The 26,610-nt window shown below is 41.8% G+C and overlaps 1 protein-coding gene across 1 annotated transcript; it reads right to left on the bottom strand.

Moving 5' to 3' along the window:
- Positions 1 to 771: 771 nt before the first annotated feature.
- On the bottom strand, positions 772 to 26,610 carry LOC308128043 (enhancer of mRNA-decapping protein 3-like). Its single transcript, XM_080493392.1, has 7 exons — positions 26,499 to 26,610; positions 24,355 to 24,526; positions 23,856 to 24,052; positions 15,878 to 16,240; positions 6,111 to 6,264; positions 3,896 to 4,113; positions 772 to 2,554 (listed from the first exon to the last, which is right to left on the bottom strand). The coding sequence occupies exons 2-7, from the start codon at positions 24,516 to 24,518 to the stop codon at positions 2,220 to 2,222; spliced, it is 1,431 nt and encodes a 476-aa protein (XP_080349518.1). The 5' UTR covers positions 24,519 to 24,526; positions 26,499 to 26,610; the 3' UTR covers positions 772 to 2,219.

Below are 26,610 nucleotides of genomic sequence, written 5' to 3'. Positions count from 1 at the left end.
AAGGAGAAAAAGGTCCACGAGGAGGCCTTTATCATCTTCTCATAACATGAATTTTTTTTTTGTGTTGGAATAGTGTTGCTGTGACCCATTAACTGAGCTGTCAGCACTGTGTAAACCTGCCTAATTCTGGACATTGAAGTTTCATACAATGACATGTAAATCAAAACAAAAGCCAATGAGAACAGTTACAGTTGGCTCAAGGAGCAGGACAGAAAAAAATCCTGCATGACAGAGGATCAGGCTTTTTGCCCTGCAGCTTCTTGAATAAGACACTCCCTCCCTGACCACCTGAAAACATCTTGAGAACTGAAATCTATTCTGAAATTGACAATTCTTTCCTCTTTCTTTTTACTTCCATACCCTTCTATTACTCTCTTGTACATTCACTAACCACTGTAAAAAAAAAAAGTAAACCTATTCAAATACTCATTAAGACAAATAGCTGCACATGATGCACAATCCAAGTTTGACTCAATTTTACAGCATCAGATTACTGAAGTGAAGGAGGCAGAACCACCTGAAATGGGGAGAGGAAAACAGTACACAAGCTACTGAGGCAACACTAACTTACAACCACTCGTTACAACGCATCAAACATAAAGCAGCAGTCACTGCTGTTGAGTCTCCATTTCTGCTGCCACGTTTGTTTGTGCTCATGTTTTGAGTTCCACACCCTCCACCTAAACTTCAATGTTGACATACAGTTTCTGAGTAAAATGCGTCCGCGCTCACATCTTCAGCTTTGTGAGAAATGACCAGAGAAAACAGATGATCAATTCAATTCCATTTTTATTATCTTATTACAAATATTTGATGTTTTTCCTCCAGACATCAGTCAATGAGAGGAGTCCTCCCCATCATTGGGACACATCTGAAATGTTTTAGTCAATTGTTTTCTTGTACAAAAGAGAAGACAGCCGGCAGTGGTTCTGAGAGACGCACAGTAAAGGTCATTGTGGCAGTTTTCACCTGTGAGGAGGAGTTCAGGGTGATTCAAACTATTTAACATATTCAAATCTCTAATTGGAGTCTCTTTGAAGCGCTGGAAGATTAAAATGAATCCATCTGCTTCACTCTGCCGGCTTCTGCCGGCAGGTTAATGACAGTTTCTGGTTTGGCTGAAATCTCTGTAAGAAATTCTAACATTTCTCAGAAGAAGACAATTGAAAAGATTTATTTTTCCACCACAAACTCCTTGACTCTTGACATTGTTGGCAATATAACTACTGAATGAAATCCCACCTTCCTATCAGACATGAGCAAATGAGACAGTCCAAGGAAAGCGATCCACGGAGCAGGAAATAGGGTTCAATAGATATAGAGTGAAGAAAGGTCTCGTAGTTTTCCTGTGGCTATTTCGAAACAAGATGAAGGTCACGATACAAAAACCGAGGTGCTCCCACAAACATGTCTTGTATAATTTCAAAGGTTCACAGCTTCTGATCTAAAAATAAAGATTGTATAATGACATTTTAGGAACTGTAACTGAATCAGGCCTGACTAGATCAACTGTAACTGTAATGCCTGAAGAAGCTTGTCCGCTATGAATTTCTGTCTCTTCTACACAGATAGATGTCAATCCCCTGATATCAGTGTTAGTGTTGAGACATCCCTCGAAGAAAATGCAAAAATAGACTTTTGTTTTTTATTATTATTCCTGAGATGTATCCCCAAAAAATTTATACAAATATAGAATCTGTATCATAACACCTTTTCTGTCAAACGCACTGCCACCATCAGCAGACCAAAAGCACCAAGTATTGAAAAATCTGACATTTAGGGACGTGCGTTTGGTGAATGGTGGTCTTCGTCTGAGCCGCGGTGCCCCGGGGGGGGGTCACAGGGTTCATGAGCGGACACGACACGTGACTCACAGAAGGAAACAGGAAGTGTCTCTCTGCTGCTGTGACTGATCACTGGGTCAGAGGTCAAAGACACACTCACAGCGGTCAGCATTTTGTAAACATGTTCACATTGTCGCGGCGCCCTTATCATAACATGATAAAGCACAGGAAGCCTTTCCCTCTCAAAAAACACGGGGTGTCGCACGCAACGGTTGCTAACGACTGCAGGCGACGCACTTCTCCGGGCTTTCTGACGAGGCTCCTGAGAGTGATTAGAAAAAAGGTGTATGTACACGTCAGCGCAGTTTGTTTTGGTCATGAGGTTGCTATTGCAGACGTGTGCCGCAGTTTCAGGGGGGAAACCGGCGGCTCACGTCACGCAGCGTGCAGAGGGATGACAAATTTGCATCCAAACGGTGACTGGTAGCTGATGCCGACCTCTTGGTAGACCTGCTTTGGGATACCAAGGTCACACAGGTACACTCTACTCTCCCTCGCTGCTAAAGGCAGCGGGAGTCCTAAAGAGAGCGTCCACTTGGCCTCCACGGTCTGTTGCTCCTGGCCGACCGGAGGATCGATGCTGAGGACCGGGGCCCGGTTCTGGTTGGCCCACTCGGCGGCCGACTGGTACCAGGACTGTCCCCTCAGCAGTGGGTTCTCGTGGCTGTCCAGGCAGTTGATGACCAGGTCGACCGGGCTGGCAGGAAGGTCTGCGACACAAGCGTAGAACAAGAAATCAGTATTTTGAAGACACTCTGGGAAATTAAAAGAAATGTTCTTGGTTCTCCTGATGATGATCCTGATGAGGAAGAGAGATGAAAACGTAACAGCTTCTGTTGTATTGTGCTGGATGGAACTTAAGATTGTATGGTGCTCCAGCTCTGTCCACAGTGTAGTACGGTGATTTCTTCCTCACAAACACTTCAACTTTAAGCTCGTCTGGGTCTGTCAGAGGGTGGGCTACCACACCTTTTCTCCTGATGGCTGTGCTGAAGATTGGCTGTTTCCTACCTTTGTTTTCTGATTTCAATCACACAGATCCAGGTTTGTTTCTCAAAAGAAAGCATTTTGTCTTGCAGAAAAGACGCTCCATCCATTGTCGACGTTGCTTCCTGTATTTCAGGATCATGGAGGGCGGCTGTAGAAGCTCAAAGCTGACTGTGGGTGAAGGCGGGCTACACCTTAGAATAGTTGTTTCATTTACATTCAACTGCATTTGATTAACTAATGATATGATATATGAAAATAAGAAACTAAAAATTGGCAGGCTTTGTGAAAAATGTAATGTTCCAATACGTAGCTTAAGGTTAATACTATTTAAAATTGTGGATGTACAGGGTAGTGACTTAGAGGTGCACCTTACATAATTATGAGACATTAAACAGGGAAAACAATACACATTATACATTCATCCCACAAAAGAAGGAATTATTCCAGCCTTTTCTTGTTTTTCCCTGAAAATGTCTTAGCATGGTAATGATATTAGGGATAAAATGTAAAGTATCTAAAAATATTCAAAACTTTATCTATTACATGAGTGTAAACAGACATAACAATACAGTTTCTGAAGATATTCTAATTTTATTAGGATGCACTTGCAGATTCCATGGAATAAACTGTAACTTTGAGTGAGTAACATTGCATTCTTGAAAGGAACAAAGTGAAAATATTACCAAATAAAAGTCAGTGTGTGAGAAAATAAGGTGTACAAAGGAAACTATACATGATTATTTATATTGATATTTAGCTTTAAAACTGGTATGTTTCTCAGTAGAACCTTTATTTATTTATTTATTTATTTATATTGCATTATATTAATGCAGACCGGCTTCTCTCATGTGTTTTATAAAATGATTATTTAACATTTTACAGCGATAAAACTGGAGGAGGGTTTTAAATGATAATCTGCCACTAGAGGGCAGCATCTGTTGGTTTTAATCACGATGGAGAAGATGAGCTAATATTTGCACAGCTCTTCATTCCTCTCAGTTCGAACACCTCATAACTCTCGCAGCTAAAGGATTTCACCCGAGTTTGCTGGTGTGTTTTACCTTTGACCCCGGCTGCCTGCTTGCCGCCCGTCCTGCAGTAGAGGCCGACCTCGCTGCTGACAGCCTCGTGCATCCTGACCAAGTTGGGCAGGTAGAGGATGACTTCCACCTCGTGGTTGGCCAGGTGTCGGCCGCAGCTGATGCCCTGCGCTCCCTGAAGATGAGGCCCACACAAGAGGACCACAGTGGGCCTCTGGTGGACGTTTTTTGGGGTGAGCCTGAGCACAGTGGAGAGATTTCACAATAACATCACATCTCCTACAATACCTGCACAACCAAACCAAAAAAAATTACACATGTGGACTAAGAAACCATCAAATGGCACCAGACAGAATAAAATTAGCCAGTGAAAATCCGCTCTGCGAGAACATTAACAGCCAATATATTTGAACAGCGTCACATTTTTTTTAAAAGGGTATATAGAAGGATGTAGCATCACAACTATTTAAATTTGCTAAAAAAAAAAGTAGATCATTATCAAAAGTACAATTTAGAATTGTAAAATAAAACCCCACTCTTTTAAAATAATTAAATTCATATGTTGTTCATTCAAGACCAGATTGTTTAGACAGACATTTTCACGCAAACGCAAACCTGTTTCTGTAATATTGACAGTTTTCAGAGCTCATCTCTCCGTTACATGACCTCTCAGCGAGAGAAATATTTAATGCAGCTTAATATGAAAATAGTTTGTACGGCCTATTATCTCTTTATTCTAATCTCAGCTGTCCATAAGGTAATAAATACACACTCTCCCACTACTCCCTTCACACACACACACACACACACACACACACACACACACACACACACACACACACACACACACACACACACACACACAGTTACACCAAGTAGTCGTTGTTAGTTAAATGCCAGGTGTCCTCATGTTATCCACATTATGAGAGATTAATGTTTGCGGCGGTTGGATCCATATGGAACGAAAAACAAATCTCTTCTGTTGCGAAAAGTGATATTTCCCAAAAAAAAATTTGTTTTTCTTACCACATATTGTAGATATTATTACTTCTTCTTAAGAATTACGGCCAAATGGACTAAATCCATTGACCCAGACTGAATCAATAGTCCAACTACATTATATAGGTAATATAATGTATGAAGCAAAAAGAAGATTGTGTTGATTTTACAAGAGATGTCGCAAAATGCCCACCACTCAAAGATTTATCCAAATCCAAAACTCCAAATCCAAATAAAGCTGCTTAAAAATTAAAAACGAGTTTGATTTAATAGTGACATGTACATGAACTGAACTGGTGTCTATGTTGTCTCTTATTGAGGAAGCAGTTTATCGCGCCAACTTACCAGTGTTAGTTCTGTTAATATACAGTATTTCGTTCAAAGGTAATAATAAATAATAACATAAAACCTCTATATTGCAGTTATATAAAGGTTTCATGTTATGATGAACAATAACATAAAACCTTTATATAACTGCTGTAACTTTGTCAATATGATTGAAGGCCCTGTGTTGATGTGTGTGCGAACCTTAAGTGTGAAGAATGCCTTTGTGGTGCGTGTCGTACAGTGATTTATAACCTAAAATAAAGATTAAATGCTTGTGTGCCTCCACATGCTTTCATATGAGCCGACTGACTGAAGGTTGAATGAGTGTTGCTGTCAGTGCGATCGTTCTGCACCGTTTTAGCGCCGCAGATCCTGGCACCACAATACCAAAACCAACCTGATCTGAGGTCGCACTGGTTCCAGCGTAAATCCGAGCCGTGCAAGAATTACTCTGCTAAATTGATAAAAGGATCGGGGACAACAAACCTGTTTTGTTATACGAGCCGCCGCAGCGCTTGTGCGTCTTTGATCTGGAGAGAGACTTTGCCGCCCGCGAAGGGGGCAGGTACACAAACTGCATCGTGCTGTTGGGATGTTCTTGACCTGCTGTGCGACCACTCAATGTAACGCTTTCCCGAGAAAGGGAAAAACCCTGAGGGGGGTCAGGGTTAATGCCGTCTAACCCATGCAGAAGCACGATAGTAAAGATGATCGCCATGGAAACCGCCAAACACAACATGACAACAATAAGTTGGACAGACCAGCTCTAATGACTGTAACTACTCAGACAGAGATGTTTGGCACACCGCTGTGCATTCTTCTTATTATCATACCATTGACTAACTTCATTCCTTGTGCACGCTCACCAGCAACCAGACTGGTGAGGCTCTCAGGGCCTCAGGTTCCTCACCTGTTTGGCCCCCCCAGGAGCGTGAGAGCCATCTGGCTGGAACAAACACCAATGGTCTCCAGCCTGCGCTCCAGGGACAGGCCCCAGCGCTCTGCAGCCGCCAGCAGACGCTGGTGAAGCTCGTAAGGCACGCTGGGAACCACCAGGCCCGAGTCTGCAGAGAGGAAACACAACGCATGCTGATACAGTACAAATACAGAGGCAAACATCTCCCTGGGTGACAAGGGTAATTTCGAAAGAGCCTATCGGGGTCATGACGATAAGATCTAAAATAAAGGAGGGTCCTCATAGATGCAGCACCTTCAGCATTTACTTGTGTGGTTTTAGGTTGGATTAAGGCTGTCTAATATCTTAGCCATTCTGTTAACATACTGGAAGAGAGTGAACTACAATCTAAAGAAATAGACTACTAGAACTGCTGTGGTGGGCTGATGAACATATAATAGCAGTGTGTGAGGTACTGTTGATAAGATACTGTATCTGTCCTGCATGAGTAGTACTCTTGGATTAATCTGCATGTACGTCAGATTATGTTGATTGAGATTATAAACCCTGAACATTGTAATAATTCTTTCTACAGCCTGACCACACGACTTCTAGTAATTAAGCATCTGGATAAGACCAGTACATTCTGCTCTAATATTCATCTTTTTTTTTTTTTTTTAATCATCATACAATGAAAATGGGTAAAGATTTCTGATGGACCTGCAGCTGGTGTGTCAGGGACAAGCTGAGAGCTGCATGTGGTCTGCAGAAAACACCATGATCTAAAGCTGACCTTAAATATTATCGGCTTTGTAATGGCAGAAACTGTTGTGGAGGTTTTAGGTCCGTCTTTACAAGTGTGCCCAATTAGACGGCGAGTTGGAGTCTTCTCTATAAGAAAGGTAGATTAGAAAGGATTACTATCAAGAAATGTTGATCTGGTCTGGTCACGCTAGACAAAATTAAGATTTTCAAACACCTTGTGTTCATAGCGGAGACTCGGCGTCCTCGAAGCCGACCAGGTCAAGTCTGGATCCTCCATCATTCAATCAGACTGACTCAATTCTATACATCAGTTTAGACTTTAGATATTTTGTCTTCATACCTCTAGTTGTCTTCAGGTTTTTTTTTCCATTTTCACATCCATTGTAAACAAGATAAGTTGTTCCATGGTGATATAACATGAAAAATACTTTGTGCTGCATTTCCTTGTATGAAAATATTTTGTAAATCGATCCGGTTTTTTTTGTTTTTTTTTAATTCAACCACTACACTTCCAGAAAAAAAAAAAAATATATATATATATATTTTTTTTTTTTTTGAAGCAAAAAAGAACAATTAGAATAAACATGTCTTACAGAGTAATAGCTTACTTTATCAGTTAAGTGAACAAACCGAATAATCTTAAACTGTTAAAACTCAGAGCAGGATTGAGTGACCTGACACTACTGTGACTAAACTACTTTCCCTCAAGCATGTGCTTAAATGTCACATATTGCACCTTTAGACTGGACCTGATTCACCAGACACCCTCATATTTCGAAATTAAACCTGAACAGCAACACATCTGTATCACCTTTCCATCATTTTGTCATTCATCTTCATCAGCGCAACCGAGAAACCCCAGGAGTTTGAGTATATGTCAACGCTAGAAACCCGACCTGAAACATAAAGATAAATATTGGCCTACAGATAAACATTCGGCCAGGTTCCCCCAGGGGACGCCAGGTATGTGTGAGCAACGCAGATCCTTCTTGTGAGTAAACCCTATTCCTGTGGGAAAAGCCCTTCCTCCTCCTCCTCCTCCTCCTCCTCCTGTTCCCATCAGGGATTCTCCACTTCCTCTCCTGTTTGTCACCGCTGTCTCAGGCAACAAAGGCAAGATTGACAGCCTTTTACAAAACATGACAAACATGGGCCAGGCAGAGTGAGACGCCTATTCCCCACAGGCTCCCGGTTCACACGCACCATCAGGCGGCTCCTGACCGGGCCCCAACGTTGGAGGGGTTTGAGCTGGGCTGGACCCCCCGCATTGGCGGCTGTTTCAGTCAAAACATTCAGCAGGTTCGCGTGACACAAAGGGGACAAACATCGTATGAATATGAACACCTGCACCGGTTTTCCAACAGCTCATTGTGAGACTGATGAGGAGGATGAAACGTTGCAGAGGCATGCAGGTGACAGGGAGCGCAGAAAGTGACGGGGGCAGCTTTCAACTGTTGATGGACTTCATGAACTACACGTTTTAGGGGAAATTTTTATAGCTCCTACGTGCAGAGATACTTCCTGTGGAAGTTTGGGCAATGTATTTTATGATTAATATTCACACTTTATGGAAAATAAAAGGATTCACAATGACAGAACTTGCTTTTTCTTGCACATTCAGTTGGATGAAACTTGCCAAGTCAGCGACATTAAATCATTGTTGAGCAACATTAGGTGCTGGAAAGAAAGACATGAAGGGGAGGATTGACTTACGCTAAATGAAAAAAGACCTATTACGCTAATGTTTTTTTTTTTTTTTCCGATTTCACTTCAGCTTGCATCCGGGAGTGTGAGATCATACAAGAAAGAGTGCTTGTAATTTGACATCAGCTTCCGCTGATGAGCTAAAAAAACAAAACATCCATGACGGTTTATCATGTGCTTTCTAAAGGTCATCATCTCCAACAATGTATCCCGACCGGTCTGAAGTCCGAGTTTGCTCATCATGTGTTTAAATGACTGCTGTTTAATATGAACTTTCAATATATATACAAGTGAAATCACAAGAAAGAAGAACAGGTCACTATTAGGATGTCTATTCTAAAGACTAGTGTCAACACTCTTTTTTTTAAAATTCATTTCCAAACATGTGCAAAAAAATGATACTGAAACCATACCGACTGCTTGGATGAGGCTGTATGAAGAAAAATATAAAACAAATGTGTAAATCCTACGAATGCCAGAGAGGTGTGTAGTGGCTGGCACTCTCGCCTCACAGTGAAAACTTCCTCGGTTCAAGCCTCTTGCTTGGAGGTGTTTCTGTGCATGTTTTCACTGTTTGTTCCCTCCAGGTCCCCCATGTTTCCTCCCCCACAGCCCCAAAAAAAGGTTAATCAGTGACTTCAAACTACCTGTGGGTCTGAATAGGTCAGCTGGCATAGGATGGATGATGCCTGAAAGATTTCTCTGAAATCAAGGAGCAAAAAGGCCCATGAAGGTTTATTGGAACGAGCAAAGAATTCCAGAGAGAATTCCTCAAACGTGGGACAATCTTCCAAAAATCTCAGTGCTCTCCATTAGTTAAAGTAGTAGTTTTAAATGTCCTTTGTGTTGCTGAGCAGACTTATCTTAAGCTCAAGCCAGGTAAGGCATAAAATGCAGTAAAACATGAATGTGAAAAGCTAATTTAACAAATTCACATAATAAAAATTGTATGAACGGAAGAGGAATCAGTATCTCGTTTGACCACCCGCCGTGTCTTTATAACAGCATCAGTTCGGGGAAATACAATAACACCCAGTTATTCAAGGAACTATGAAGGGACGTTCTTCAACATGTGGTAAAAATGTGTTAGTGCGTTCCAATTGTGCTGGGAACTCGGGAGTCCCGAGACATTTTCCAGGGTTTAGAGTGGAGATTCCAAAAAGCCGCCCGGCCAAAGATCACATTTCTAAATGTGAACTTTGAAGACGCCAATTTCAGACTCAGCTCCATGCAGTGTGACATGTTTGTGTAAAGAGTGTTTTAATGTTTTAAAGCCTCGTACTTACAGCTCTGCCTAAGTGTTTCCTGTGGGTATGAAGTAAAGTAAAGTTTTCCAGGATGCATTTATGTTATTTTTCGAGACAGTGACGCCATTCAAAGGTACATATTCCAGATCCAGATTCAACTGAAACCACAATTCCAGATCTTGGGTGGATCTATGCCAGCTCCAACCGTTCTGTCTCTTCATGTGATCATAGACTCCTTGATGATGTTCAGATCAAGGCTCTGAGGGGGCCATACCATCACATCCATGACTGATTGTACTTGACGCTGAAGATACTTTCTAATGAATATGTGATTGTATAGTGGAGGTTATTATCCTTTGCTAGGGAATAAATTGTGTAATCAGACACCTCACTGACAGTATCTTTCACAAGCTGCGGATTACGTGGATTCAATGTGTTCATACAAAAAAACCATGAATCACATTCAGAGGTTTATCTTCTGCATGGTTAAAGTTCTTTACAGGTTAAGCATCTATAGTGTATATACTCAAAGATGATAGATGCATGTTGTGACCTCTGACTTCTAGTCAGATTTTACATCTCCACAATAAACAAAATTTAAATATTCTTCCTTGTCCTTCATGTCAACTCACCAACATCTGTCAAAATTGTTCTACTAAGGCCTTTTTTTTTTCTTCTTTTTTTTTAAATTACTGTATTACACGATTACAGTTTGACCTTTTATCATCAGTGTACAAACTGGAGTGTGTGGAAACCCTTTAAGGAGCCAGAGCTAATCCTTGGCTGTCTATTGCCTGTGACACATTAGAAGGGTAATGAAAGTCAAGCTGGGGGAACTGCGCGGCTCTGGATCCCTTTGATAAATAAAGCTGCTGGGAGGCGTTTAAGTCCTTAATGGCCTCCTACAGATCTCCGGCCCGGTAGCTGAGAATGGGGTGGTCTCACTGGTGCAAACACACACTCGAATGCACGCACAGAAACACACACACACACACACACACACACACACACACACACACACACACACACACACACACACACACACACACACACACACACACACACACACACACACACACACACGCACACACGCACACACACACACGCACACACGCACACACACACACGCACACACGCACACACGCACACACGCACACACACACACACCTACTCTGAGAAACACATTCACAAACAACTTCTCAGCCAGGCTCTGACAAAGTCGGTGACACATACACTGTACCATGCACCGCGCACACACACACACACACACACACACACACACACACACACACACACCCACATGTACAAGATAATTACATACAAACACAGAAGTTCATGCCATGCCTGGCTGAAATTCTTGCTTATCTTGAGGTTCTAGCCGTTCCCCTCCCACTATTGTTTTATTGGTATCGCACAAAAGCCTGCCGATGTTTCGGTGAACAACTAAGGTCTGAAACAGGCCAATCCTCCTACGAGCGATAAGCGCTGGAAAAGTCAACTACTTCTTGTCATGCAAAGTGCAGCTTCGAGTGCCAACACAGAGGAAGTGGGAACATGCACTAATTGCTTTTCCGCCATCCCACCAGGTGCATATCGTAATGACTCTGCTGCTGAAGCCCCCCACCCGACTCACCTCCTCCTCACCTTCCCCGGACGCTCTCACACACTCGCACTGTTTCGTGCACACACCCACTTACGTTTCGGTGTGAACCAAATACTCAACTAGCTAAACCGGGGCAGTCATGAGTGTGCATCAGTGCTAGAATAAACTGAGCGGGAAGCAATCCTTCAAGCGTGACAAGAAAACTGACGGGATTGAAAGTAATACGCGCTGGCTGGAAGCAGGCCATGTGTGAGTCAGGCTCGCACTGGCACAGCGAGGGTCAGACGAGGGCTGGTAGCGTCCCGCTGCGCTCCCCCCACAGGGGGCACAGAGGTGGAAAGATGGGTCAGAAAAGAGGCTTAAGGCTGTAATCTGACAGATCAGATTGGCACCAGCTTTTATTATTGAAACACTGTCAACTGTTAGATTCCTAACCTGTTGCTGCTGACAGGATTTGGCATGGACACTTCTCATAACCGCAACTCCTGCACTATTCAGTCTGGTGTACTGTTCAACAACAGATTCATCCCACAAAAGTGCATGACAGAGCCTCTCGGGAGATTTTTACTTCCTTCAAACTCTACAACTCCTGTATAAACAGTCACTGAACTGGCAAGCCATTCTACTTCCTTTTATTGTATTCCTTTATACAATTATTTTTGTATTCTTTTCTATTGATGCTTTACATGAAAACAAGAATTCATTACTTCTATTCTAGAAATAAATACTTCTATTCTCAAGAAATAAAAACACTAATCTTTGAGATTCAGGAACTTTCTGGAGAGGACTATCTGGTAGAATCTGTGTGTGTGTACACATCAAATATATTTGAAAAAATTCATTATCAATCCACTGTTTGCCCTATCTCCTGTAGCCCTAGTTAAATTCATAACAGACATGGTGCTTTTCATGCATGGTGGCTCCTGGGGCCAAAAGGTTAAATAGGTTTTAATGATACTAAGTGGCAGAGAATGCACAAATACATGATATGGCAGCTGGTAAACCAGCTGCCATTAGCTTTAATCGCAGGGTGTCACACTTTGTATCTGCAAGATGTTTTCACTTAATGATAGCAGGTAAATAAAAGGGTCTGATCTTCGACAATCTGCAACTTTTCACGATAAACAATAGCCTATAGAAATAGGCCTGTCATATCACAATATCCTAGCATTATGTCAACCTAACTTGAAGTCTGGGGACTTTGTTTTGCATTTTGTATTCTGCCATTGTTGATTTATCTGTTTCCCGGCAAAGATTCCAGGTCAAGAGCACTGCAAGTTGTTTGTCCTGCTTCAGAGGTAATGTTTATGTAAGGCCGTACGGCGGCACGCTAATTACAGAGTGCAGAGGATGGGGATTATGATGACAGCCCTGAGAAGTAGATCTGCCTGCACGTTAAGAAAGACGAGGCTCTGCTGCACAGCTGTCTGCTATACAGCACACAGCTGCTTGTATTGCTGCTTGATTCTGTCACCACGGTCAAATACACGGGAATGACAGATCCTAAAAGTACCAACAAAAACAGCCACCTACTAAATCAGTAGCTAAATGCTAAGCTACTAACGTTTGTTTCTCTCAGTAGTCCTACCAAAACCAGTCACTCAGGTCTCCAAATATGCAACTCTGACCATGATTCATATGAGAATAGATCTCCTGATCTATTTGAAGAATCCACAAAATAAACTTACAGTAGCAGTAAATTAGTGATTATAAAATGTAATCTCAGACTTAGTGATGCTAAGGTTATTTAAGTGTGCCCTTGTTTGCATTTAGCCTTTACATTATTTGATCCATTAGCTTTTTGGTCTTAACGATTATGTTGAGGCTTAGAAAAGAGCTCAATTTATGTGATGCTTGTTAGAATTACATTGCTAAAGAAAACAGTTTTGGTCTACAATCCTAGTTTTAGAAATAACCCTTAATTCTCTGGGGGGAAAAAAAAAAATCAAAAGAATTTGAAAAAGTTCTGCTGGGGCAGTTCTTTTTGTACTATCCTAGGGATGGCAACATGTACAGTTTAGGGTTAGTCATTTGACACCTGTCTCATCCCACTGCTAGACAGTCTGTTTGAATTTGCATAGAAAGTGTAATTTATTCTACTTTGGCCCTGGTCGCTCAACTTCGTCTTTTGAACACAAAAAGGTGAACTTTGATACGAGCAGTTCTGGTGCAACAGCTGCACGGACTGATACTCCTACCAAGATAACGGCTCCCTCTCACTCACACCTTGGACTGCGAGAGCTGTATTTGTGTACCATTTACTTATCGTGTGTCTTTATTAACCAGTTATGTAACGCTCTCAAAGTGAGCTAGCGTGAGAAAGAACAGAGTCATCGTTTCTGCACGGTTATATCAGAGGGGGGCAAGTCAAAGGTTTCTCCTATGATAAACAGTAACCAGGGGTATGTGCCGCCAGTCAGCCTGCCCTGCGGCGAACCTTCTCCGACCACTGGGGGAAATAACTATCATGTCCTCAGTGAGCCCCTCTTTTAGCACAAAGATGTATTGATAGACAAATGGAGACACTGCAGCACATTCTTTGAATCACCTATTTAGCGCACAGTATCAAGTGCTGTTTTCTTTTAAAAAAAAAAAAAGTGACTATATTGCAACTAAAACTAACAGTTCTGAGTAACTGGCAGTATTACATAACACACTTGGGCAAAGTTGAATCAGAGTGTGTGTGTGTGTGTGTGTGTGTGTGTGTGTGTGTGTGTGGGGGGGGGGGGGGGGGGGGGGGGGCAGATGACTGTCCAAAACAAAGTGGGCTCACAAAGCCAACATGTTCACTGATGATATGTCCTCGGAGACACGCTTCATGTTCTTATCTTACCCATCTTCTCCAAGATTAAATTAGTAAGGCTGTGGGCAAAATTCCAGGAAAGCATTGGGACCATGCATGTAAGAAGAGGCTGCAGATCTATTCCATTACACAAAGACTGCATAGAGTCTCATATCATCATGTAATCTGCAAACTAGTGAAGAATAACATGAAAAATATCTGACGGTCCATAATTAATAGACTGTAATGTAAAATAAATGGCAAATACTTTGTAATACCACAATCTAAACAAAGAGGTCAGCAGTCTTCATAAAAAAAAAAAGCTTAACTTTAGAAATTGATCACAAAGGTATGGTTTTAGTTTTGAGACATTTTCTTCAAAGCAATCCCAACAAATACCTGGACTAAGAAGGGTCTCTGTCGAATGGGAGCATTCATTCCTAAACTATAACAATCAATTAAAAAAATGTAATACAAATTTGCAGCAACCACTAACAACACTGGAAAGTGGTCAACAGCCAACTTGGAAACTAGTAGATCCAAAACACCACCTTTATCACCACAAAGCTGTTTCCACAACTACTTGTTGCCAACTTGTTAGAATAGAATAGAATAGAATAGAATAGAATAGAGGTATTTTCTTATTTTGTTGTTCAGTCATTACATTTTAAAGGCTGATGTAAAATGTTGCTTGGTCTTTGTTGATACAGCTTCAATCGTCTTATTTTCGAAGCTGGACAGTTTTAGGGTTATCATCATGTAAGTAAAGGGGAAAAAATGTTTACTTATCTATTCTCTGTGAATGACTTAAACTGATCTTTACAGCTCTACACCTTTCCTTCTGGGAACAGCCTTTGACATTATAATTGACTTTTTCGGTGGGGGGAGTTGGAGCCAGGGAGAGAGATGAGCGAGTTTCTTTTGGGGATTCACTCCTAGGTATGGGGATGCTTAATACTGTTGGAAAACGATTAGAAAGTGAAATTTGCATAATACGAGCCCTTTCAAAAAACACATTAATAAAAGGAACAAAAATTATCAATTCAAAACTGAAAAGAGACATGGAGAAAATAACAGGATGGAATGTAGGCTTACGAAACAATGTGTATTAAGCCTAGATTATGCTACAGTATTGCCATTTCTTCAAGTGAAAATGTGGAACAGACTGACAGGGAGCTGAGTCAGCCTCTCAGCCCGAGACATTTTAAACCGAGCTACAAGCGACTGGTGTTCACCAGGTACAGGGAAGAAGGAGGGTGTGTTTATGTTCTGTTAATTTCACACTTTATTTCCTTGTTCATTGCTTTTGTATTTGCTTTGTGGTTATTTCAGTTCAAATGTGATTAAGAAAATGTAAAAAAAGGTGGAAAGTAAAAAAAACAAAAAAAAAAACAAGATGCAACCAGACTGTAGAAAAGGTAAGATTTAAGCTAATGCATTCTTTACTTTTTTTCGAGCGTGTTAAGGTTTCATTGGATTCACTGTTTTTTTAAGAATACTTTTTATGTTGGAAAATAGTGGACCACATGGTGGTTAATGTGTGGATGTCTGTCTCTCTGGTTTCGCCTTGAGATAGACTAACAACCTGCCCAGGGTGTGTGTGGCTGGATGGATGGCTGGATGGCTGGATGGCTGGATGGCTGGATGGATATGATGGATGATGTGTGTGTAATCTTCTTACCTGTGCAGAACTCTCTGCCTCCAGTCTGCGGCACTGAGATCTGTCTGTAAGTGACCGGCTTCCCTTCCAGAATGTTCTCGTCGTGCCGGTAGGACAGAGGCCTCTGCTCGGCCTGTGTGTTGGGACGCTGGGCCCTGTTGCCGTGGTTTCCACCGATCTGGGAGAACACAGCGGCTTTGTCGAAAAGGGCCAGGTTTCCCTCGAAGTCGAAGTCCGTGTCCAGGTCCAGGTCGTTGTCAGTCCCGTCCCCAAAGCACTCGGAATCTTTCGACCTGGTCGGCCCTCCGACACCTCCGTTCTTCACATTGCTTTTCCTCGGCGTGGCCTGTGTCACCACTTTGTTGTTAGAGGAACCTGCAGGAGCTGAATAGAATAGAAAAACTTTGATTACATGGGGAAACTCTTGTAAGCGTCGCTAAAAGGTGCAGCACTCACAAAAATATATTCAAAACAAATATAGGATAAAATGATAGATAGAGCTTGATAGGGCAAATACAAGGGCTTGAGAGAAAAGTTATAGAACTGTTGTTGAAGACTGACAGGAGTTGATTGCGACCTTCTGAAAACCATCTTCCCCGATTTATATTTTACAAAATATATTTATTGAAACTTTTATACAGCTACATTGCTGCTTTATGATAAACAAAACAAACAAATATATAGATAGATATAATTGTGTTATCATTCAGAGGTATATCAGCATGAAACCATATCATATCATAACACGAACAGTGTTTCCAGCAGAACGTAATCTGTTTCCCAAAGCCAAAAAGTCGAAGAAATCCTGACTGAGGTTCAGCGATCGCAAGCTAAACCACCTCTAAGATAGATTACAATCAGGTGTACAAACAATAAGCCAATCACATCCAATTTGTTGGATGGGTTTGCACGATTAGACTTGACGAATGGACTCAGTCCACTGCCATGGACCCACTTTGGTTTCAAACATATACAAGTGTGAATGTATATTCCATCTGCCAGAGCTGCTTAGATCCTAATTACTTCTGAAAGAAGCTACGAGCTGTCACACTATACAGTAAGTCATTGTGTTGTAAATGGTATAATCCAGCCACAAAAAGTTCCTGCACGCAGCAGTCTCAAATTCTGACTTGCTGCTTCGAGCTCCTTTTATCTGGCGCAGCTCCGGCTCCAAACGCTTCTTAAACGCTCTCACGGTTTGTTACAACTATCCACCGAGAACAAAACACTGGCTGACACACAAAACATACAATGGCCGTCGGAACAGCGCTCAATAAAGTTTACATACATGTAAGCATGCAAAAAAAACAAAACAAAATGAACCAAGAACAAAAAAAAAGAAAAAAAAGAAAAACTGGAAAAACCTGGCCTTCAACCCCAACCATCCTCAGCTCTCACGCTAACCAGGAGACGGAGAGGCACAGTCGCACGCTACTGTCAGTGTGACAGCTAAGGTACTCTGGCCTCTCTCACGCAAGACACTGGGAGGCTCAGTCATAGTTGTGTTACTGGTGTCATTACAGCAACTGCTAACAGGCTCTAAGCTAATTTGATCAATACAAAGACGAGGACTTAATTCCGCCGTGACGTCGCGTTTCAGCATGCTAGCAGAGTTTCGGTTCGGGCAAATCATCAACATCAAAGCGTGTGCTTCTCAACACACCCGCTAACTATACAGGTCGTCTTTGCTCATTTTCACCCATTCTAAGTGGCTGAGGTTGTTGTAACGCGTTGGGGTGAATGTGGTGGGTGAGCGACTTCACCTGTGTGAACGGAGATGAAAGCCAGCGTCCTTATTACTACAAGCCCACAACGTCTTTATTTACAAGGAAGTGTTCCGTCATGCTATGAATCAAAACTCTGAATGAACTGGGCAAAGCTCCAAGTCAAACAGGATAATGAATAACAAGTAGACACACAGTGAACCTTACTGATAGAGTTTAAACAGAAGTATCACCTCCGCGACAGAGGACCTGCAAGAATATTTCCAATGACAGACATTTATTGTTGTTCTATGAGGATTTCTTTACTTATTGATTCTGCTAATAAAGTGAAACTGAGAGGGCATCTGTAGCTGCATCATTGTATGCCTTCCTAACATCCATATTTCTATTTAGGGATGCATAGATACCGATACCAGTATCAGCGAGTAATGTGACATCATCCGTCAGCAGGAGGTTGACAAGAGAACATAAGAAATGTCAGACACAAACAACCAGCAGTCACAGTAAAAGAGAAGCAAACAAAAAACAGACTGACAGCCGTGACACCTCTCCATATTTGAATCTAAAGACACAACCCATTTGGCGTGGGAATCTGGAATTCTGGCTCATTTTCAGAGTTGGGAGGAGAGAAAGTTGTTGAATCTCCGTCCGTTTCAGGTCATAATTTCAACTTTGAAATCAAACAACTTCAAGAAAGAGTTGAGATTTCAAAAAGTAAATGTGCGTTGTGACATATATGGAATACAGGGTCACGGGTTCCAACAGTGGCCGACCTGGCTGGTTTCCCGCCCTGGTTTTCATACTGAACTGTTTCAGTATGAAAAGAGAAAGTTTGTGACCGAGCTGCGATGTTGGCCAACAATTGTCTGCAACACAGTGCGTATGTGCTCCGCCTCTTTACAAAAGACGCTGCAATATCTACTCGAACATGTTTAAGTTGGTGAAAAAAAAGCAATAACTTTTGTGTTGCCTTAAGATAATGTATCACAAACAAATGCACCAGTTTGAGCAAAAATACACTGACTAAAACATTAGCGGGATTGTCTTTGTGAGTCTTTGAACCTTGCAACATAGCGCCAGCTAGTTTTTACACAAGATGCAGAGGCCCCACGTACAAGGGTAAAGATCTTGCCCCTATGTGACACACAAAGCACATTTGTCATTAAGAAAAGATGTTTGATGGCAAAAAGGAAACTGCATTGGTGTTTAACTAGCAGAGATCCTTACATTGTGAAGCAGATCAGTGAAAAACAAAGGTGTTCCTGTCTAATCAGAACTTTTAGGAGTCTAATCAAATTTATACGCTTAAATTTGAGGTAAACAAGCCTTGAGTTTACTGTGGTACATAGATCGTTTCCACAAAGCAGGGACGTATGGGAAAGCACTGGCCTGCAAATGGTTTTTATCCACAGATACACAGCAGATAGCATGCAGGCAAACAAATTCTTGTCACAAGGATGACGTTTGTAGCTCTCAAAAAGCTCTGCTAAAAATAATCTGTTTTGGTCCAAAAGACTTTAACTGTGCTTGTTTAGGCAAATGCATATTTCACATAACAAACTCTGTTACTAAATTCCCATTCTACTCTCCCAGAAAGATCAGTGGTAGATAGTTAGAGAACAGTTCCTGGGATTCGCAATTTTGTACAAGGAAAAGCCCACCCTGCCGTCCCCGCCGCGGCCGAGGGCCTGGGGGAGGTTTCTTTGGGAGCGTGGCATTGCGTGTGAAAGGAGCAGCCCTGCCCAAGCCACTCAGCACTCGAGCCCCTTGTAATTTGGGCATTAGGTCCCTGGCCACCAGCCTGTGAGCCAGAGATTAAAATAAAAACTCAAAAGGTAAACACTGCTTCCACAATTGATATCGTTTCGGCCTTCCTCGCACAGTGGGACAACATGGCTTCCTGTCGGGGGGGGGGGGGGGGTCGGTTTCCTGTCCCGGGTGGGAGCGAGAGAGGGTAAGGAGATGTGGAGAGGGAGAACAGAAGGACACGAAGGCTTGGCTTTACGTAACCTCCTCTTTAGGAGCAGACACAAAGAGGGAGGGGGTATGTTTATTGATTTTAGTCACACACATATTGTACAGACGAACTTTGGTACGAGCGTTTAGCACGCTACGACAATCTTTGTTGGAGGCGATGGGGAGGGGAGTAATTGTTGGACACAGTTCAGTCTTGAGTTCGAGTTTCTTCAAGAACGGGTAGGAACAGAAACTGCTGTAACAAGTTCGGAGACTTACCGAGACGCACGCTGAATAAAATTAAACAAAGTGAGATGGAACCTATAAAAGACTGTTCCCTCTTGCGCAACTTTCATTTTTCCCTGCACACACGGTCATTTCTACAGACAGACTGAGGAATACTATGCAGGGTCCCTCAGCCAATTCTTTGACCTCTGACTTCTCCATTGTTTGGTGATCCTGAGCGCGAAAGTAAACCGACTAACCGATTCCGGCAGAGGCCACCGAGCTGTCCCTGCAGACTTCCTGCTGACTGGATGGTAATGAGAGGAAATGCTGTTTTTACCCTTTATCTATTCAGGAAGGTGGCGGAGCGCGTTCAGAGTTTTCTCGGGGCCGGGAGAAAAGCCCCTGTGCGTATCAGTGTCATCGCGTGCAGAACTGTGCATATTTTTTATTTTCATCAAAACCAGATTTTAAATACGAAGTGATTCATTTGTATCAAAGATCTTGTGCGCTTGTTGGAGCAGTCGCACCAAACAAAGACATTCATAGTACAGATGCATCTCAAAAATGTAAATAATTATTCTTTATCATTTTTACATTTAATCGTAAAAAAGAAATAAAAAATTACTGCTTCTGAACAGATTAGATTAGATCTGTATCACCAACAGGCTTTCTCATGTTGGTGTTCATATTTTGGGGGCTGTTTTCTTATTTATTTCTTTATTTCAACCTATAGAAAATGATATCTGGCATCCATTGGCACTGAGGTGTGAACGAGCATTAACGATGAACTCTAAAACACTGGATTCAGCTGACTAACAATATAATGTGTCATATCACAAACAGCTTCAGAGTACAATTCACAGATGTACCGACACCTTTTCTGCAATATAAACAATAACAAAAGCTTCACAATGGTGGAATATTTTACACGAGGCCTCCGTGTTGGACAGCATTCCTCTTAATAAATTTATTACATTACATTCATTTTAGAGGAGGAACACACAAACAGCACTCAAAACCTTCTGTTCTCTTGAAAGGGATTACACTACTTAATTATAAATGATCCTCTCAAAACTATTTTACACCACACCCAAGCAGTGACCAGAGCCTATTCAGCGCCAGTCAAAAACACGGTTACAATATGGACACTAATGTAATTTCTGAGTAAGATCATTATGAATACAAACATGCACTTTACACCTGTCAGTTTATCCAAAAATACACCAACAAAAACTAAGGATCTTTTTTCTGGGATTCACTGGCGATAGCTGTGTGTGTGTGTGTGTGTGTGTGTGTGTGTGTGTGTGTGTGTGTGTGTGTGTGTGTGTGTGTGTGTGTGTGTGTGTGTGTGTGTGTGTGTGTGTGTGTGTGTGTGTGTGTGTGTGTAATCTGGATTGGCTCCAGAACGCTGCAAGTTACATTAAGTGTTATAGAAGATTGATGAAAGCAAAATACAAGTCAATCACAAACTTATAAATTCTTAAGATGACGCATATGAGACATTAACTGGTTTTTTTCCTCTCCATACTTTTCCTCTCTTACTATCCCATCACAGACTGGTATAAGCAGCAGGCCGCCACCTCTGCGCCTGGGCTAGGTTGGAATTGTTGCTATATAAATATAACCGACAGTGACTTCATTTCAAAATCTGTAACAGGTGGAGTAATGTTTTCATTCAAAACAAGTAAAAGTCTATGCTTACCATCTCTGAGGTTAATCTGAAAATAACTTGAATGTCAGAACTGCAGCTACCTGTATCAAACTCAAGCACTATGAAAGTAACCAAAGGACACCGATGTGGTTGGTTGACATTAAAGTTACTCCACACGGGAAAAAAGACAAATTGAGAAGAAGATCCCGTTTGTACACTCGATCTCGATTCGCACTGGAAAAACTATCTACGATCCGTTTCACAACATTTAGGACTATTCTCGTGGCTTGAATACTCTTTCTTTGAGCTGTTTTTCTGGCTAAATCGGTCAAATTTTCTCTGGCGCTGCCACAATGCCGTCTTTGATATCCCAAAAACCCATGTTTACATGTCTCTATTGTGGAGGAGCCTGTTCATTGTTCAGAAAGTTGTCAAGCATTGTTCAGTGATTGAGGAGGCGGCCGGGTAGCTGCGGCTAAACTGGACGTAGCATCTGCTGGGCTTCATTTGTTTTTGCGTCAAATTTCACACTGGATAGAGAATTTTGAAGACACTAACTCTTTAGAATAAAACTATTTAGCCACTTTATGATTACAGGAACAGGAAAGATATTCCTATTGACAATAGGCAAAAGACAGGGTACACCCAGGGCAAGTCATCACTCCTTCTCAGGGCAAACAAAGGAACGGAAAATCATCAACACGGCCAATTTAGATCTACCAATCATGAAGAATGAAGCTCGTCTTTGTATTTGAAAGGAATCATAAGCACCTAAATAAAACCCATGCATGCAGAACCAGGATCTTCTCCCTTTTCCAGTCAAATCACACAGATACTAACTACAACTTGTATTAACTACCACTAAATGAGCTTTGAACAAATCTCACTCCTCTCTGGTACTAAATGCATATAAGAAAAGAAATCAGCTCACTGGTTCTCGTACATGAAGACCCACATTGTTTATTTTGGCCTAACAGTTGCTGAGCTGTCACCGACTGAATTGGAGGTTGTTTTATGGTTCGACGAGGGAAAAAAAGGAGGCGCTGAACAATCAATCATGGGATGTCTGACATCTCTTCGTCACAAAAGTGTCCTTTAATCCGCCGTGAAGACACACTTCCTTTTATTTATTGTGTCCTGGAAACATTTCTATTGTACAATGACAAGCGGGGGATGTTGAGTGACTCTTAGCTCATCTGCACTGGCGACATCTCCAGAAGAACTATACGAGTGATTAAGCAACACGCGTGCGTCACATTTCCTTCGAGTGGTAGAGCAACATCCAGCGTCAAATGTTAAACAGAGAAGCACTGTGCCATTATGGCTGCGGTGAATTCCTGTGATGTAGCACATCACTCCTGACGTGTTGCTCGGCAGCAACAGTCGTCTTCTGTGACGGGGCAAATCAGAAATGCAACCTCATGGTGAGGGTCAGGGTATTGTAATCATCTGGAACATTGTAAATTAACTTGTCACTGTAGTTGAGTTGTCATACACAAGCCGTGCTATTTTTAGGCCCTGTTCAATTGTTTTAGGAATCAAATTAGCTCATACTTTGTCGTGTGAATGCGTGTGTGAACGTCACATGTCTTTTTTCTTTTTTTTAATTCTCTCATTGGCAACATCTGTCATAACTAAATCCCTTCCTGGAGAGCATTGTTTAGTCAGCGATGCCATGATGATAAGATCAATCAATGCTTTGTCGAGTGGAGAGTTTATTCAACTGTCACCAACATGACACTTGGTGTTCAGAAGACTTTTGAATAATGAACCTGTTTGTTGATCCACAGATTGAAGAATGACGGAAAACCGTTAAATTTCAGTGCATACAATAAAACACATTTCTGACTAAAGGATAATAAAAAATAATACAGATGAAAGATCTCTAAGCTTTTTCCTGTCATCATCAGACGTTCACGCTAACAAATTGAATTAAACCAATGAACTTTGTTAGTTTTCTCTCCTTGTCCCTTCCGCCGTCTTTATTTTTCATTACTGTAATCTTGATTGATGGGTAGGATTTTATACAAGCCCCTTGGGCTTATTTCCTCTCCTTACACAGTCAGGTTTTATTTATTGTTATTCTGTATTATATTGTTATTTTACAAATGGAAAATTGACTTAACTTTTGGAACAGGTTTTTACCAAGGAGCATTCACCCATTCAGTCATGAAACCCAGCCATGAAAAGGCCGAAACAGACATGAAACCGTAGTTCACAAGTTCAACCAGATCTCCTCTTTTAAAGCCTGCGAACCTCCTCTCTCATCTCTGATTTGACAAAACATTATAGTGAAGCCACACTGAAGAACATACCAAAACAATCTTTCTTTAGATAAAGAAAAACATTATCCTGCCAAGCCGTCCCAGTTAATGATGTCCTTGTTTATTTACTGCGGTCTCTACATGATGATGGAGCCCCGTGTCATACAAACACTTACCTCTGCGTAGGATGGTGATGGGGGCGCTGCTAGACTGAGCGCTGCCACCGGTTGCATGAGAGCGAGTACTTTTAGTACTGTGGTCGTGGCGTCCTGCTTGTGTGAGGCCGGGTTGTGTTGCAGCCCCCTGGCCAGAGCCAAGCTTGTCAGCTCTCTTCTGAAAATCTAAGAACTTCAGATCCTTGATATCCATGGCACTGGAGAGAGCAAGAAAGAAGAAGAGATACTGACCTTACTCGGAGGTCAAGCTGCGTCGTATAAATGGCATAGAGTAGTTATTTATGGTTCCCACAGTATCAAAATCAAATACAGATCCATGCAAACGTCACATACATGCAAGGCTATTTTAAACATGTACATGTGTATTGACAACGGACCCAAATGTAATAATTATCTGTGCAGGATTTCTCAAGGAAATGCTTTCACACTGGAATCGATCCCTGATAAGAATTATGACACCTTGTCAGAGATGGCCATGGTGCTTCTCCTTGTATCTTACCTGAAAGTGACCTCAGGGACCGGACACCTGACCCCATTGTGATATGGCTGTTTGAGTGAGATGGTTTGGCTGGTGTGATCAACAGACGACACCTCTCCTTGGTAAACCCCCAGCGTCTCGCCGCAGTTTATGGACACGACACTCCCCACCCAGTCTGCGGCCATCCTGCTCGCTGTGGTTCAAAAACACAAACAAGGGCGAATAGATCGGGGCGGAGTTTGCATGTTTTTCCTGGGCATGTGTGGGCTTTCTTCAGGTACTCTAGCTTCCTTCTCCAGGTCAAGACGCAGCCAGGAATTAGTTGAAGGTCCCACAAAAACAAATACAGATTAGGTCTCACTTAATGGTCCTCACTGTGTTCGGCATTAAGTTTACAAGTGTTACAACAGCCCATTGCTCGACTTGGCCAAGCAGCCGATTCTCATTAATGTTTACTGAGACTCATAAAACTGGATGATGAAAACTGTGAAGCAATGTCATAAAAGGGATTTACAGCTTTACTGAGATATTACATTCACAAAAGAACAGGTATAAAAGACAGCTGGATCGATGCTTACAGCCTGGGAGGTTTGCAAAAGACGCACGTATTATTGTTGGATTATTTAAGAGGGTTTGACACGGATCCTAAATATTACCATTGAAATTTGTTTATTTTAACATAAATATAATACATGTTTGAACTACATTTTTCCAACCCTACACCGAAGGACCAACCCTACAGATTTCGTTTACAAGAAAATAACCTATTTTAAAAAGCTTCAGGTCAAGAAAAATAGATTTCTTATTGTGCTCAATGCATCAGCCAGTGGGAGATCACAAAGTTTTAATACTTCCACTGCAGGAGAGATGCAATGTTTTCTGTAATGAGGTGATAAGCATTATATGTAATTAAAAGAAATGAAAACATTAGAATAATCCGGTAAAGTGCTTCCCTTCTTGAGGGAAGGAGGAAACCAGATGTGTTTAAGACTGCATTTTATAGGCAACAGATATAAAGTGGCGAAACGACCCAATGACAAAACAAATCAGAATGCAATAACTTGAGGCAGAGGAAGAACAAAAACTGAATGTCTCTGTGCTCTCTCGTTGCCGAATGAATTTAAATTTCTTTGTGTGGTGATGTTCTATGTTTTTTTAAAATGTACTTAGGGTTTTCACTCTCCCGCCTAACAGCGAGAAGGCCTGGGTTCTCCGTGCGTGTGCATTGGTTTCCTCTTAGTACTCTGGTTTCCTCCCAAAGTCCAAAAAACATGCATGTGAGGCTAATTGGTGACCCTGAATGTCCCGCAAAGTGTGAATGTAACTGTGTGCGGTTGTCTGTCTCTGTGTCTTTAACCTGTGATGGACTGAAAACCTGCCCAGGGTGTATCCTGCCCTCAACCATAGTTAGCTGGGATCAACTCCAGCTGAATGGATGGATGGATGTGTACTGGGTGTTGGTGTGTACGTTTACATTTTTGTTTCTGTCCCACAGAGATGCACTTTACATTTCATAGTATGCTTTCTCACAATCTATTTGCATTTGAGAGATTTTATCTGTTGACATCTACTCGGTTCCAGAGGCTGAATCAGTATTTGAAGTTTGTGAAAAACGTCTTTTTGAGGATTATGCACATTTACCATCCCTGGTTTTGAGCTCGAACACATTAAAGCCTGAATGATGCAAAAGATGGTAAATATCCAATGCTTTTTTCCCGCAATAACTACATGTAGGACAGTCTCGCTTGGGGTGTGGGACAGGATTTAGGACTCTTAGGACATTTTTTAGTTGAGAATTATGACTTTAAATCTCAGGGTTTCTACAATCTGTCAAAGTAATTCACGGAGCTTTATTGACACATTAGCACGCTGCTACGGTTTGTAGTAAAGGAATGTTTTAGGATATATATGAACTAATCCGTGACAACTGAGCAGTTTAGTCTTGTCGTGAAATCAGCTCGATGATAACACCTATATGAAGGTTGGATTTAAGAAAAGAATCACGACATTTATTTACATACACTGCAGCGCCGCAAGAGTTAGCAATCGGGCTAACACTATTAGCTTCGCTTCTGCGCGGTGTTTTTGGAGGACAGCGGACTGCTACAGACGAGTTACTCCAAAATCACAGTCGACAATAACGAGCGGAGGAGTGATTTATTTACCTCGTGGAGAAATCTGAAGCCTGAAGTGATATCCCAAAGTAGACCAAAGACAGGGATGTTGTTTGTGCTGTTTTTTCGGGTTGACTTACGACGTCACTTCCTTTATCCTCCC

Source organism: Lipophrys pholis (genome assembly GCF_963383615.2).
Source record: "Lipophrys pholis genome assembly, chromosome: 2".
In the NCBI taxonomy this organism is placed as follows: Eukaryota; Metazoa; Chordata; class Actinopteri; order Blenniiformes; family Blenniidae; genus Lipophrys; species Lipophrys pholis.
This window is presented reverse-complemented; position numbering and strand designations above follow the sequence as displayed.

Coding starts and splice junctions, on each gene's coding strand:
- LOC308128043 (XM_080493392.1), bottom strand. CDS start 24,518: ATGGCCGCAGACTGGGTGGGGAGTGTCGTGTCCATAAACTGCGGCGAG. Junction 24,053..24,354: donor GTCCCTGAGGTCACTTTCAG/GTAAGATACAAG, acceptor TGCTCTCTCCAG/TGCCATGGATATCAAGGATC. Junction 6,265..15,877: donor AGGCAGAGAGTTCTGCACAG/GTAAGAAGATTA, acceptor TCCTCTCTGCAG/ACTCGGGCCTGGTGGTTCCC.